This window comes from Macrobrachium nipponense, chromosome 18 (assembly GCF_015104395.2).
Source record: "Macrobrachium nipponense isolate FS-2020 chromosome 18, ASM1510439v2, whole genome shotgun sequence".
Taxonomy (NCBI): Eukaryota; Metazoa; Arthropoda; class Malacostraca; order Decapoda; family Palaemonidae; genus Macrobrachium; species Macrobrachium nipponense.
In genome coordinates this window covers 29,853,178-29,869,441 of record NC_087211.1, presented here as the reverse complement: position 1 = coordinate 29,869,441, position 16,264 = coordinate 29,853,178, and the positions used below count along the sequence as shown (strand labels likewise).

The following is a 16,264-nucleotide window of genomic DNA, read 5'->3' as shown; positions in this document are numbered from 1 at the left end:
ACCAAACCCCGGGGCCCCGGCTGCGACGGAAGGCTCCTTTCGTACCGTAAGGGAGGTGGCTGAGCAATGGGGAGGGGGGGGGGGGAGGGAGGTCCCGGCGAAACATGGCGGCGAGCGAGAAAAAGGGGGGGAGGGATGGCCTACTCCTCCCCGCCTCACCAACTACCCGCATGGAGACCCGGTACCTCATAGTGGTCGCCCTATACCCCCTGCTGGCGGAACCCCCCGGTCACCTCCGAGATGTGAGAGAAGGCGATGAGGTTGTTATAACAACCAAGGGGTCCCCCAGCTCCTCCCTACATCAGAGAGGGAGGGAAGGGGCAGGGTAAGGTGCTATAGGACACGTGACCGCAAGTGGCCTAGGCCGCGAGCAACACAACCGTGGTAGGGCCACGTGAACCAAGCTGTACCAACATGTGGAACAAGCACCTAGGCTAGCCTAACACCCTAAATAATAAAATACATCGAAAAAGAAGAGACACTTTTAGTAAAAGAGAAAGAGCCCAGAGGAGGCAGACTGTTCCGAAAAACAGAAGCCTACTCGGAGCCAGCGATAGCCGATGTAGAGCAAGAGCCGGGATGCTGGGCCGAAATAATAATAAGATAGCCCTAAATACCAAGCTAAGAGAATGGTAGGAGGGCTGAACTAGCTAAACTCGATGTAAACAATGAATGTGAAAAGTAAGCCCATAAGCATAGAAGTCCCAGTATGGAGGACCCGGGAATTCTTACGAGGCGGCATGGCCGCCACGAGACAACCGGGGAACCGTATATGACCTATAAAAGGAAAATACTGGTACCCGGAAGACAAAAATACAGTAAAATGTTACTTATGAGTTACTTAACTTAGCCGTGGCGATTGCAGTGCGTTCCATAATGCAGATGCGGATAAATCGCAAGAAAAGCACAAGCACAAGAAAATGGCGACTTGTCGCTGGCGCTAAAAATTAAGGATGACCGCTAGGGGCGCTGCTGTCCGTGGCGTCCTCTAGTAGTAGTAGTAGAGGCTGCATCGCCCGTTGGTATCAGCTCTCTCTTGGGGGATTCTGGTAGGGAAGTTTCTAAGTGGTGTTTGGCTCGTGGTAGTGTTCCACACTCGCCCCTATATCATACCGACACTTCTTTTTAAGAGTGAGCGAGTCAGTTTTTACAGACTTTCTTAATTTTGTTTTTTCTCTGGTAATTTTAGGCTAATTTTACCTAGAAAGAATGATATTAAGGATACTTTCATAGGCCGACACGAGCTGAGCCCAGAAATAAATTTTTCCTATGTCAAAATCCCTTTTCTGGGCTCAGCCGGTCGTCGCTCCCGTGAAATTGTACCAGAGAAACACCAAGCTACATCACTCTGAAATGAAATAGAATATTAAATTGTATAAATTAACACCATACACCAATTGCTAATAACAAAGACATTTGCTGCGGTAGGTAGAATGTTAATAATGCTGGCATAATGGAAATATTCATATGACAAGGACAGTACTATATTGATGTTGTAGCAGGAGACACTGATCTCCCTACAGCTATTGCATGATATTTAAGATCCTCCAAAGACTTAAGGTAATGCTTTTGGAAAACCCAGTGCGACTTCCAACCAGTATACTTCTTCAGATCATCAAAGTTCATATATTTGAAGAAATTTACAGAAGTTGTTATAGCCCGAATACTACGCACCTTGGGAAATGACCCTGGGCTGGCTTTCTTGATAAAATACAAAAAAATGCTGCCTAATGGCCTTTAGAGATATGGAAGCTATGCTTTATTTCACTGCATCCAATAATATTATATATATTTTCATATTACAATTTGTTTGTATTATAAAATACAAACATAGCAATCAATGTTTTGGTTTGGAAATCAGCTGAGGGCAATTGCAAGGTAAGTTTGTTTTGTTGTATTGAACTCTATTTATTTGGGACAAGGTTATTTTACGTTGTACGAAGTGTTTTCAGGTCGAAATATCACTTAAAAACGTATCGTTTGTGAACGAAATTTAGTTATTTTTTCGTTAATAGATGGCGCTGAGGGCATGTTTATTGTGTAAACTAAAATCAACAGATTCTCATCAGAATACTACGAGCTTCACATATTTATCTTTTATTGGAGTGAAAACAGTAAAATGTATTCTTTCATGTACAATAGTTTTGATTAAAACACGTTTCTCAAATTATGTTTATGGTCAAGTTTGATGGTACTGTACTGAAGTTTGCAGGAGTTTCATCCACGTTGCTGGTGCACGATAATAGTCGTTAGCGGATCAACATTCTTTCCTCAGCTTCAGGTAAAACTTACAGATTAAATTTAGCAGTATATACCTTTGCCAATCTTTTATCTTTTATTGTAAAAATATATCAGTCCTGTTCTCCTTAACGTCATTTGTAACATAACTACATTAATTTTTTACTATTGTACGATGTTTGAAATGCAAGCAAAAAGGCTGTTATCGGATTTGTTGTTCATAGCAAATCAACTGTTTCTGGCTGTATGCATTTTCAAAACAAATACATCATTACTAACTATACTTTTTTATACTTTTTTAAACTTAACTAGAAGATGGAATAGATTAAGAGATGGAGGAAAAGGGGTTAGCCTAACTAAAAAAGGAATAAAGAGGAGGAAAAGAAGTTAGCCCATTGTTATTTGGTCTCGTAAATTTAACTCGCATGATATGTGAGATACAGGATAAAATAATTTTCTAAGGGTGAAAATTTGGGTGTCGCATGATATTTGAGATCGCTTGTTATGCGAGTATATACGGTATGTATTTTCAAGAGTTGTCTCTCTTAATGTAATCATTTTGCAGGATACTAAAGAAGAGCTTATATACTATGAAAGGCCTGATAAGGATGGACCTAAGTGCAGTGATTATGTAAAGGTAAGAGTTGATGTTTATGTTGTTAGAGGCTTAAAAAAAACAAGTAAAAAAAAATTTCCACTTCACATAAAATTATTGCTGATAAAAATATTTATTTTATATATAAGTAACTTACCCAGTAATTACTTATCTAACAATTTATTGCCTTGGCATCTTGAAGATTAAAAAATTCACGGGTAACGCTATAGCAAAGTCCAGCTAGCTTTGTAGCTAAGCCCCTCCTACTGATTATGTCACGACCATTCCTTGAAGCTGATTGGTTGGAAATAGTTTTGAAAAGTTGGTTAATCTGTGTTTCTTTTCAGCCTCACTTATTTTGCAATGGTTGTTTTGCCAAACTAAAATACGCTGTTCTGATTATCAAAAGAAAACGTTGTATTATCCCCTGAAATAAAATCATAATACGTGTCTCCATAAAAATTATAAAAAAAACAGGAAAATATGAATTAAGGCAGAAGAGTTATGCGTTGCTGCAATGTTGTGTTTCATACATGAGGTTCACCTGAATATGTGACCTAGGGAATGGAATGTCTGCGTTCGAATCAGTGCACTTGAATCACTGGACAATGGTAATTAACGTCTGATATTGTCAAGCGTCTTCACCATTCTAAATTTAAACACAAAGACTTTCTCAGAGTTATGCAGATGTTATTTCATATTGATTTCAGGAAATTTTACCACATTTCAATAGTTTTAAAATCGATTTCATTGGAATCGTTAACACATTCGGAGGAACAACAAGCAGTGACTGCATTCTACAAAACTAGAATATACCTTTGTTTAACAAAAAGTTACAGTATGATAAACTGTACAAGTCGTATTGGATATAAATTGCTGAGAATTTTCTCAAGGACATTATCTCCTCAAGAAATAGCAGGATTATAAAAAATGACATAGACCTATAAGGTCCTATGTCTTTTTTTTGGTTTAGACAGCTTATGACATTTGGATTATGGTGCTTGTAGTGTCTTAAAAGATTTTGCATTTGGTATCCTAACATTGCAGAATTAACATAAACCTATTCATAAAGTACTGGTGTAAAGAATTATCTGCCTACTCATGTTAACTGAAATGCAGTAATTTGTTTGGATTAAAATTAATCAAGGTCTTTATGAATATAGTCTACACCAGGATATTCTCCCAACAAGAGAGAGAGAGAGAGAGAGAGAGACTCACTCGCGGACTGGTTTGGACTATCTCATACATAACTTTTCAGTGATCATATTTTCTTATTTCGTTAAGTTTCTTATGATGCCTTCCTACTATAACCTTCATTTTCATAGAAATGCTACTGCAGCCTTATATTTACTCAACACAGTAATATAATTTGTTACTCCTTTAGTAAATATATTTTCAGTATAGTTTATTGAGGGGAAATTGATAATTGTAAGGCTGAGAGAGTGCAAATATTGATCTGTTTGTGCCATAGACTACAAAACCACAAGTTTTACTGTTATTCTCTGTGGTATAAGTGGCATTACAGTTACTGTGGCCATCCATGCATGTATGTGAATGTGCTCTTGCTTATACATGTGCATTATATATGGTGCAGTTGGAACTACTATATTAATTAAAAGCTACTCTATTTCCAACAGACAGGTAGAAAAGTATTTGAAATAAGAAACTGACATGTAGGCTCATGCCCTGTCATTGTCTCAGTATATAAGAATTTTATGTGTAGGGCTATGTGTTGACATTGCCTCAAAATATTTGATTGTAGGCCTATGTCCTGTCATTGCGGAATTTTTCTATGAGAAATATCCACAAATTACTGAATTTTCATATCAATTTTATGATTAAATGCACTTTTTATGATATTATTAAAAAGACCCTGTATAACCATTTTTATTGGATTTTTCTTGAGTTTGAACTAACAAAATAGGGAGTTTTATGCATTTTTATAGGACTTCTGAGTATTTGAAGATTCTAGCTATTTGCTGGGGGTCTGGTACACATCCCCTGCAAATACAGTGGGGGTCCACTGTACATTATTTATCATCCTTCAAATTTGGGACAGGCGTTCCAAAGTCAGGCCCACCCACCCCTTGGTCCTGTTACTCTCCTCAACCTGGTGACTCATCTTCTTTGCTGGCAGACTTCGTTAGTTCTTCCAAGTCCTGGTCAGTCAGGTAGCCAGAGTGGGTATCAGTGAGGGTGCTGACTTAATCCTCAGTGATGTCTTCAAGGCCTTCACCACCAAAGATCTTTGCCAACTGGCCCACCTTATTGATGGCCGAATGTTGTATTTCTTCTGGAGAGAAGCCCTGGTAATTATGCACACAATCCGGCCACAGCTTACACCAGTATGCATTCAGGGTCTGCTCCTTCATGTCCTTCAGCAACCAGTCAAGGACGGACAGACACGTGGCAATCATGAATTTGCACCAATATCCCTTCAGCATAAATTCACTGTCACAGTTCATTGCATCAACAAGATGCTGGAGGGCGTTCCCGGTGTAGAGTAAACTTACCTCTCAATTAATGTGTTTTCGATTTAACGTGAGCTAGAAAATATTTTAAAATGTTTAAAAAATGTAAAGAATTTAATTTAACGGGAATTGGCGCTCAAGCATTGTTTTCAAATCACCTGCGCATCAGCACTGCAGACTACGGCCATTGACATGAACAAAGTCATAGCACAGTGCACTGTATGTATTTATTAATAAAGTGAAAGACTTTGTGTACTGTATTTATTAATGAAGCAAAAGACTTTGTGTACTAGATTTATTAATAAAACGAAAGATTTTTTTTGTTTCTCTTTTTGTCTCACCTATGTAGTAAAGTGGTACCTCGAGATACGAAATTAATCTGCTCGAGGCGGCCTTCGTATCACGAGCTTTTCGTATCTTGGACCGCATTTTACACGTAAAATGGCTAATCTGTTCCAAGCCCTCGAAAAACACCCCAGTAAATTTCATAATACAGGGGGTCCTCGAGTTACGACGTTGATCCGTTCTTACGATGCATCGTAACACGAATTTCAGCGTAAGTCGGAACATTGAAAAATACCACATGATTTAATGTAAATACCTATCAATAACAACGAGAGAACAATTCCTTACCTTTATTAGTTTGATTGGTTTACGAACCAGTCCTCAAACACTGCAAGTGTCACCCATGCCTTCTTGTTGGACTTCCAAATTACTGGTAGTTGACCTTCCAAATGCCCTTGAGTGCCCTTGGATTTTCAGCCTGATACACCAACAAGGGCTTCAGTTTGAAGTCGCCAGCAGCATTACCCCCAAGAAGTAAAGTTAGCCTCTCCTTGCTGGCTTTATGACCGGGTGCTGACTTCTCCTCCTTGGCGATGTAAGTGCGGTTAGGCATACGCTTCCAAAACAAACCTGTCTCGTCTACGTTAAACACTTGCTGAGCAGAATAACCCCCCTCCTTAATTATCTCAGACAACGCTTTAGGAAATTCACTCGCTGCTTTCTCATCCCCACTAGCAGCTTCACCTTGCAATTAAGGTTATGGTAATTGGCCCGAGCCTTAAATCGTATAAACCAACCCCTACTAGCCACAAACTCTTCACTTTCACTTCCCTCCCCCTTTTCTTTTTTCAACGCTTCAAACAATCTTTTCGCCTTCTCCTGAATCACCATAAGGCTGACTGGGATACGCCGTTGAGTTTTGGTCTTCCAACCAAAGCACCAATAACCTTTCCATTTTCAATATTAGACCACTACGCGCTTAGTTATCACTGTCGCTTTCATAGGAGCAGATCCTTTCACATGTTCAACGATGCGCTCTTTATCTTTGATATGGTAGCAACGGTCGAACGGCTAAGGCCAAGCGAGCGGCCAATGTTTGTTGGCGTTTCTCCCTTCTCGGATCGCTTTATAATGTCCACTTTAATTTCCATGGTGATGGCCTTTCTTTTCTTCGATGCACTACCATCAGAAGAGTCCGCCTTGCGCTTGGGAGCCATAACAAAGAGCAAAAAGTTACAAAAACGATACAACACGAGGGAGAGAGAGGCAGTGTAAAACAACCAAAATGGCGTATGGACGAGGACTGAGCGTAGCGAAGCGACGCCGTCCTCTCCCCCACAAAGCGTATTCTTCCGCCGTGCGCCTGGAACTAGTTCGCGTTTGTTTACGTTGCTTACGATGCTAAACCGCGTAAGACGGAACGACGCAAAATATTATTTTTTATATTTTTATGGGGCGCGTTCGTAACCACGAAACATCGTAAGTCGAGACCATCGTAACCCGAGGACTACTGTAAAGCTAAATTGACCTATAAACAATGAAATACTACAACAGTTTGGACCATTCAATACCTAACTTAATACGTACTGCTAATATACCTAAATAAATAAAGTGTATTAGTGTACATGGCATACAAGAAATACTGTACGTACATACGTACGTATGTAGTAAAATGTGGAACCTTACCTTTCGAGTGAGGCTATCTCTTAAAAGTGGCGACAGAGGAGGAGGACAAACGGCAGATACGTACATACACTTAACTTCCAAAACACATAAAAAAATGTAAGGAAAACATAAACTAAACTTCACGAAACACATTAACAAAACTGTAACACTTAACTTTACAAAAAACTAAAATTAAAAAATTTTTTTCCTTTTTATTTTTAATTTTTTTTTTTTTTTTTTTTTTTTTTTACTTTTTTACACTAGTACATTTTTTTTCTTCTTTTTTTTTAATACAAAATTTCAACTTCTTCACCACTTTCAACTTTCTGTTTTTTAGCATCACTTGGTTCTTCCTTTTTGCTTACTACTACTACTAAAGGCCTCTTTAAAAAAATAACTATCCAAGGAAGATTGCTTCTCTGCCTACTTTTGACAATGTTCCTGAAACAACTCAGGCAAACATCATCGAACTGTGCAAGCCATACGACCTGTGTAAGCCTTTTTGGGGTGTCTCTTTCTACTGCACCTTATGAAAAGCAGCTAGAGCATCCTTAATTTCTGCCGTTGTCATAGAGTCCTTGTTCTCCTCGCCGCTGCTAGAGAACTCCTCTTGAACGACGTTATGTTGCATGGCCTCCAACTCCTTCAGGTCATCCGTCGTAAGCTCCTCTTGGTGCTCCTCGAGAAGGTCATTGATGTCGTCCTCGTCAACAACCAGCCCCATGGACTTGCCGAGTGCAACGATCTCGTCAAGATCTGGTTGCAAAACAGTTTCAGGATCGTCAACTGTTTCTGAATCTGCAGCACCAGCTTCACCCACGTCGAATCCCTTGAAGTCTCGGGCAGATACGGCATCAGCCCAGAGTTTCCTCCATGAGGAATTCCAGGTTCGCCTCGAAACCTCCTGCCAAGCTTGGTCGATGAGTTGGATGTATATTACGATCGAAATGCTCCTTCCAAATTGACGCAAGGTTGAGATTTGTGGTATCGGTGATGTCGAAACATCTCTTGAACAGATGTTTCGTATACAGCTTCTTAAAGTTCGATATCACTTCCTGGTCCATGGGCTGGAGGAGAGGGGTGGTGTTAGGCAAAAGATAAAGAACCTTGATGAAGGAATACTCTGCCAGGGTATCTTCCTCGAGGCCAGGAGGGTGAGCAGGGGGCATTATCCAACACCAGCAGGCATTTCAGGGAGGCACTTCTCTTCCAAGAATTTCTTCACTGTCGGACCGAAACACAGATTTACCCACTCGGTGAACAAAAGTCTCGTTACCCAGGCTTTCACATTAGCCCTCCACATCACTGGAAGCTTCTTAAGCATTTTGTGGGCCTTGAAGGCTCGAGGAGTCTTTGAATGATAGACAAGTAGGGGCTTCACCTTGCAATCCCCACTGGCGTTCGAACAAAGTGCGAGCGTAAGCCTGTCTTTCATAGGCTTATGCCCGGGTAGCTTCTTCTCTTCCGCCGTGATGTAACGTCTGACGAGGCATGTTTTTTTTCCAAACAAGGCCAGTCTCCATCACAGTTGAAGGCTTGCTGAGAACTGTAGCCTTACTTGATCATCATCTCCTCGAACGTCTTTTTAAAGGCTTCGGCGCTTTCATGTCCGAGCTGGCCACCTCCTCATGCCACACCACCGAATGGATGCCAATCCGTTTACGGAATTTCTTGAACCACCCGTGTGAAGCCTTGAAGTCTGGAGTTGGCGTTGATGTCCCTTCTCCTCCGTCATCTTCGGCCTGGGCAATCAAATCGCCGAAAATAGCGCTGGCCTTGTGGCAGATTGCCGTCTCCGTTATCGTATCGCCAGCGTTTCTTTCTCTTTTATCCAAACAAGAAGAAGCCTTTCCATATCATCGTGCACGTGGGTCCTCTTGCTGAACAAAATAGTGACGCCCTTGGAAGATGTAGCTGCTTTGATGGCATTCTTCTGCTTAGGGATAGTGCCTATGGTCGACGGATTTCAGCCGTATTCCTTGGCGATCACACTCAATCTCATACCAACTTCATACTTCTTGGTAATCTCCATCTTCGTCTCCAAAGAGAGCATTCTCTTCTTTCCGTGAATTTCAACTTTCTTGGGACCCATGACTACGTATATACTGTACGTAATTATGTTATGTAGTACGTATACATATGTAGTAAAGTTCTCACACAACACGATAAAGTATACTACAACGAAATCACTAACGAATTTACGTTAATAAACGAAATCGTTTACAAGAACGAATACCGCGTGCATATAGAAATGATGCTGCTACCGAGTGGTCCGAAAAGCATGCCGCTACGTAGATGCATCATGGGAGGGATGCTGACCAATAGGAGAGAAGGATCTCATGGCAGTGACTAGCATCAGGAACCAATGGGAGAGCGGGAGGATGGTGGCGAGTCTTGCTCAGTTGGCGGCACACGAGTTTCAAAATTGTTATCGGTGGTCCGGGCGAATCTCGGACTTTACAGCAACAACCTTTCGTATCTTGAACAATTTTTGTATGTAGAGCCGTAAAATTTTTCGTATTTGCTTTCGTATCTCGAGTTTTTCGTAAGTTTAGCCTTTCGTTATCTCGAGGTACCACTGTATTATATTAAAACCCTTAAACGCCTATTGGATGTATTTTACGTTCGAGGTAAAATTGTCTGTCGGGTGCCGATTAGACGTATTTTACGTTGACATAGAAAAGTTTTTTTAAAAATTTGCGGAAAAATACTTATAGGCCTACCAGCCGAAAACTTTTGAATCACGCGCCTTGGGGGATGCTGGAAGTTCAACGGATCAAGGTGTTGTTTGTTTTCAATCGTTAAGCAGGCGCGCAAGCGCAAATTTCTTTCCGTATCGCAACTAAAAAGTATCAGTGACACATCTCAGAAATTATTTAGTCACTTTGACATAATTTTTGCACCATTTTAAATTAGCCGTTACATGGAGTATTATATATGAAAATGTGCGCAATTTCATGTAGAATACAACAAAAAAATACTCATGATTGTAGCTTTATCAGTTTTGAAATATTTTCATATAAATAACAATAAGTGCCAAAATTTCAACCTTCGGTCAACTTTGATGCTACCAAAAATGGTCGAAAAACGCAATTGTAAGCTAAAATTCTTATATTTTAGTAATATTCAATCATTTACCTTAATTTTGCAACAAATTGGAAGTCTCTAGCACAATATTTCGATTTATGCTGAATTTATGAAAAAACTTTTTCCTTACTTCGCGCTGTAACTCTTCCGAAAAAATCATACGTGCAATTGTAATGTTTGCACCATTTTAAATTAGTCGTTACATAAAGTTTTATATATGGAAATGTGCGCAATTTCATGCACAATACAACTAAAAACAACTCATGGTTATAGGTCTGTTATCAGTTTTGAAATATTTTCAGATAAATAACGATAAGTGCAAAAATTTCAACCGTTCGGTCAACTTTGACTCTACTGAAATGGTCGAAAAACGCAATTGTAAGCTAAAAATCTTATATTCTAGTAATATTCAATCATTTACCTTAATTTTGCAACAAATTAGAAGTCTCTAGCACAATATAGTGATTTATGTTAAATTTATGAAAAAAAAAAACTTTTCCTTACATCCGCGTGGTAACTCTTCCGAAAAAATCATACGTGCGATTGTCGTAATGTTTGCACCATTTTAAATTAGCCGTTACATAAAGTTTTATATATGAAAATGTGCGCAATTTCATGTAGAATACAACTAAAAATAATTGAAGGTTGTAGCTTTTCTCATTTTTGAAATATTTGCATATAAATCACGATAAATAGAAAAAACCACGTTCGGACAACTTTGGCTCTACGGAAATGGTCAAAAAACGCAATTTTTAAGCTAAAAAACTCTTACAAGTCTCTAGCACAATATTTAGATTTATGGTGAATTCAAAAAAAAAAAAAAAACTTTTCCTTCCCTCCGCGCGTGGATTCTCCGCCGCAAATCTCCGAAATGCGTACGTTGCATTCTCGGAATATTTGCTCCATTTCATATTAGGCGTTTCATAGAGTTTTATATATGAAAATGTGCGCAATTTCATGTAGAATACAACATAAAATAATTGAAAGTTCTAGCTTTTCTCATTTCCAAAAATATTTTGCATATAAAAATATATATAAAACAAAAAAAAAATTTGACATTCTGGAAGTCTCTAGAACAATATTTAGATTTATGGTGAATTTTTGAAAAAACATTTTTTTACCTCCGTGCATTACGAATTCATGCATCATATTGTGATAAATATTTCCTCTGTGTTGCTTTGATCGTTTTACAATGTGTTATATACCAAAATGATCGCAATTTAGTGTGCAACTTACAACAAAAAAAATTAACTCATTAGCTTTAACCGTTTTGCTCACAGCACGATTTGAATACATTATATATGAAATTTTGTTTTGCACTATCATATATCGCATTATTTATATATGATAATTATATTTTTTCATTTCTGATGGTTGCATACTAAACTTCGGCAATGACAAAAAAAGGATCCAAAATTGAACTCTTACTCTTGAAAACTAAGCGAACTGTGATTTAAAATTCTCTTTTTTTTTCCGCTTCGGCGCTCACTCCGAGACCCCTCGGCATACGGGAGACGATTTTTATTATACCCCTTAGGTGTTTAAGGGTTAATAATGCAGTATAGAATTCCCCAACTCCAGGAACGTAATCCCCCTTATTATTGTTATTTCTTATGGGAAAAATATGTTTAAACAACGAGTTTTTAATTAACACACGCCCTCCAGGAATGTAACCCTCGCGTTAATTGAGAGGTGACTGTACCTTGAAGGTACGGATCACGCCTTGGTCCATAGGCTGGAGGAGAGAGGTGGTGTTGGGAGGGAGGAACTTGAGCTGGACTCCTTTGTAATGAAGATCGAGTGGGTAGCCACCAGCATTATCCATAATTAGCAAGACCTTGAACTCCATGCCCAAGTTGCTCAGGTGTTGCTTGACTTGAAGAATGAAGCTTAGATGGAACCAGTACTCAGTAAGGACTTTGGTGGTCTAGGCCTTGGGACTGTGCATCCAGAACACAGGCAGCAATTCCTTGTTCTTATTTGTGAGTTCCCTGGGATTTGCAGCCTTGTAAATGAGGCCTGGTCTCGGCATAAAGTCGGCTGCATTCCCACACATCAGGAGGGTAACCCTGTCCTTCTGTGCCTAGCATCCGGAGGCTTTAGCTTCGTCCTTCATTAAGTATGTCAGGGAAGGCATCTTTTTCCACAACAGACCAGTTTCGTCCATATTGAACACCTGTTCTGGATGATATCCTTTCTCATGATGAATCTTCTTGAAGGTCGTGGGATATTTCGCTGCCGCCTCTTTGTCCGCTGATGCTGCTTCCCCATGTAAGGAAAAAACCATCTTTTGCTCACCTGAAAACCTTCATGAGCTGAAGATGGTCCCAGTTCCTCCTCTTCATCTTCTTCCTCTTCCAGAGCTGGTTCATCAAAGCCCAAGAATTCCAATTCCCCTTCTTCATCACCTTCCTGTGCCTCTAGATTGCTGCCTTCATGTATCTCACCATGCTCTCGTTCACATTGAAATGGCAGCCAACTGCATAGAAACTTTTGCCCTCCTTTAACATATCAAGAACTTTCACATTCTCTTTGTGCTTCACTACTGCCTTCTTTCTTTTAGGCTCTTTGCCAGAAGTCTTAGAAAGAGCAGGGTGCTGTTTAAGAACCATTTTTGGCATGAGTCACACAGATATTTGACAATTTGTAAAACATAGTTTTGCAATTTATGTACTGTGTCCATTGATGCTGACACTCCACACAGTATTGGTGGGTGCTCACGGCATCAAGCTAGGAGATGCGCAGTACCCACAATTCCATGTTCACAAGTTGGGACTCGGTTTTCAACCAATCAGCACCAAGTGTACACCCAATGAGCACCAAGGGAAAGGAATGCTGCTCCTGGATTGGCTGCTTTGCAGAGAAGATGACAGCCAATAGCATGTTTGTTTATCATTTCGTCTGGTTACTACATCATATGAGTTGTTTATCTGTGGGAAGCTGGCTTAGGTAGAGCAGTTTTTAAGAAAAACAAATATGTATAATGTATGTCATTGTAATTTTTATGTTTACATTACAGGCAGTCCCCGGTTATCGGTGAACTTGGTTAATGGCTATCCACTTTTATAGCGCTTGTCTAGGGCCAAGTTTCGGTTATTGGCATCATAAGGGCCCAATAATAAGTTATGGCACCATAACATACCTAAAAGAGGTACCATTAATCAGTTATTGGCACCATTAACTGAGACTTGGAGCCATAAATCGCTGAGTTTCAGTTAATGGTGGATTTCGCTTATCAGCACCCCGCCAATAACGAAACCCTGCTGACAACTGGGGACTGCCTGTAATGTATGCCAGAACTGCAATATGTGAAATTTAGTCAGTCTTTTTTCATAATAAAAAATATTTACATATTTATGAAAATATACTTGGTACGTATGGATGAAAATACCGCAGATGGAAACATACTGTCTGCTATGCCCGTTGTCTTATGTATTTCAGATATTCACTGTGTTCTTATAGTATCATCTTAAAACACTTTATGTATGTACGTATAATATTTAAAAATTATCTTAAAACAAGAGATTTCATAAAATGTATAGTATGCGCAGAACATCAATGCACAATTTGTATCCAATTTAGCCAATACAGTTCAATGTTCTTTTGTTTGTGAGTGCGGTATATATACTAATACGGACTAAGAGTATTTTTTGAAATCGTCCACTAAAATGTCTTCTAAACGTTTTTTTTTTCTAAGGTTTCTGGCAAAGAGCTTAAGTGTCAGAGGCACTTACTGTTAAAGACAAATGAGGAGAAAGTAGACTTGATTGTTGTGTTAAGAGAGGGCAAAGGTCTTGGAAAAGTAGCAGCCCATTATGGCGTGACTGAAAGTGCATTCTCCTGCATTGAGAACAAGTATGAACAGGGTAAAATAGTAGAGGACATTCTTGGAGAAGAACTCGCCACCCTCTCCACATCTCACCAATTGACCACAATTTTGAAGAATTTCTTGGTCTGTACAAATTTTTCAAGAAAGTCAGGCAGATACAGAATGTAAAGGCATGGAATAAGAATGAAGAAAGGGCCAGAAATTTTATCAAATGTATAGTGGGAGTTTTGATAACAACAATGATATGAAAGGCAAATTATGTGTTAAGGGAATTCTTCTAAACATCCTAACCAGACACAACACACACCCCCTGCCTAAAAGATTTATGACAGCTATGAACTCACTCCGCTAACTAGAAGTTATAATCACTAGATCAGATAATGACGGTAAAATTGTGTTAATGGACAATAGTTTCTACCAAGAAAAGATCAGTAACTTTTAAATGATAGAACTACTTATAAGGAATTAACAAAAAACCTGAGCCATAATGTCCAGATAGATTTCAGAAAAAATCAGAAACATCAGTAAAAGTAAGAAAAATATAGAAATTTTGGAAAAATTTAAAGCAATCAAGCCCAAATTACCTTATTTCTGTGGCCTCCCCAAAACTCACAAATCTAATGACAGAAAGACTTCCTTAAATCTTTATGTAGTGAATTGACACGTTAACTTTTAAAACATTAAAAATGTTCTATCAAAACATAGTCAAGTAGAGTGGAGGAAGGTTTCCCTAATGGACAAATATGCGATCATATTCCTGATGCTGTAAACTTCTGTAATGTATTACTTCAAGAATTAGACACAGACATACACATGTTAATTAAGGAATTACACATACACCTATACACATACATAGTATATTACCTACAAACTGAAATGTAAAGTACTGTACCTTAGTAATCTACTAGTGAAGTTATTGAAGTGGCCAAATATGCATTAGCAGTAATTGCTAAGTGATATATCCAAGCCTAAGGTAGGTACGGTATGGAATTTGCCCATTTTTTCCGTACCTGAACTGTGCCATACCATACTTTGGTGAAATTATCATACCGTAATTCCGTACCGTACCGTAATGCCAGCCTTGCTTACATGTGCAATGAAAGGGCAGAATTGTATGCTTGAGAAGTAGGCACTTCAATGTATTTTGTTCAGTATCATCATACAGTAGTGTCTCAGGTTATGAAATTAATCTGTTCCGAAGTGGCCTTCGTAACCTGATTTTTTTTTGTAACTAGAACTACGTTTTACATGTAAATTGCCTACAAAAACACCACAGTAAATTTTATAATAAGGCTAAATTGACCAATAAACTATGAAATACAACAATTTGGACCATTCAATACTTAACCTAACCGTTACCGTACCTGTAAATAAAGTGTGTACATGTACGTACGTATGTAGTAAAATGTGGAACCTTACCTTTCGAGTGAGGTAATGTCCGAAAGTGGCGACAGAAGGGAAGGACAAAAGGCAGAAAACATGAACACTTAACTTTACGAAACACATTAAAAAATGGCAGAAAACATTAACACTAAACTTTACAAAACACATTAACAAATGGCAGAAAACATTAACACTTCTTGATTATCTCCATCTTCGTCTCCATAGAAAAATCCTCTTCTTTCCGTGAACTTCAGCAACATTCTTGGGACCCATGGCTAATAACGTAAGTCATTAAGTTCACACACAACATGATAAAGTAACTTACAGTACAACAAAAGCAAAATCACTAACACGAATTTACATTAACAAACGAAATATATGTGAACGAACGAATTCCAGGTGTTTACGATAACGCTGCCACAAAAATTGATCAAGGAATGCCTTTACATAGAGACATGATGGGGGCAAATGCTGACCAATAGGGGAGCAGGATCTTACGGCGGTGACTAGCATCAGGAACCAATGGGAGAGCGGGAGGATGGTGGCGAGTCTACTGAGTTGGCGGCACGCCAGTTTTAAAATTGCTCTCGGTGGGCCGGGTGAATCTCGGACTTTACCCTTTCGCAACCTGAATTATTTTCGTACACAGGAGCAAAAACATCTTCGTCTTTGCTTTTGTAACCTGAATTTTTCGTATGTAGGAACTTTTGT

At 39.0% G+C, this 16,264-nt stretch overlaps 1 protein-coding gene across 3 annotated transcripts in view; it reads left to right on the top strand.

The window, feature by feature from the left end:
* The window catches only part of LOC135196949 (adenylate cyclase CyaB-like), a 152,780-nt gene that overhangs the window by 116,817 nt on the left and 19,699 nt on the right, over positions 1-16,264 (top strand). For all 3 annotated transcript variants that reach the window (XM_064223797.1, XM_064223796.1, XM_064223798.1), the window contains one exon: positions 2,804-2,875. In XM_064223797.1, the coding sequence (XP_064079867.1) occupies positions 2,804-2,875 (72 nt within the window). The remainder of the gene's footprint in view (positions 1-2,803; positions 2,876-16,264) is intronic.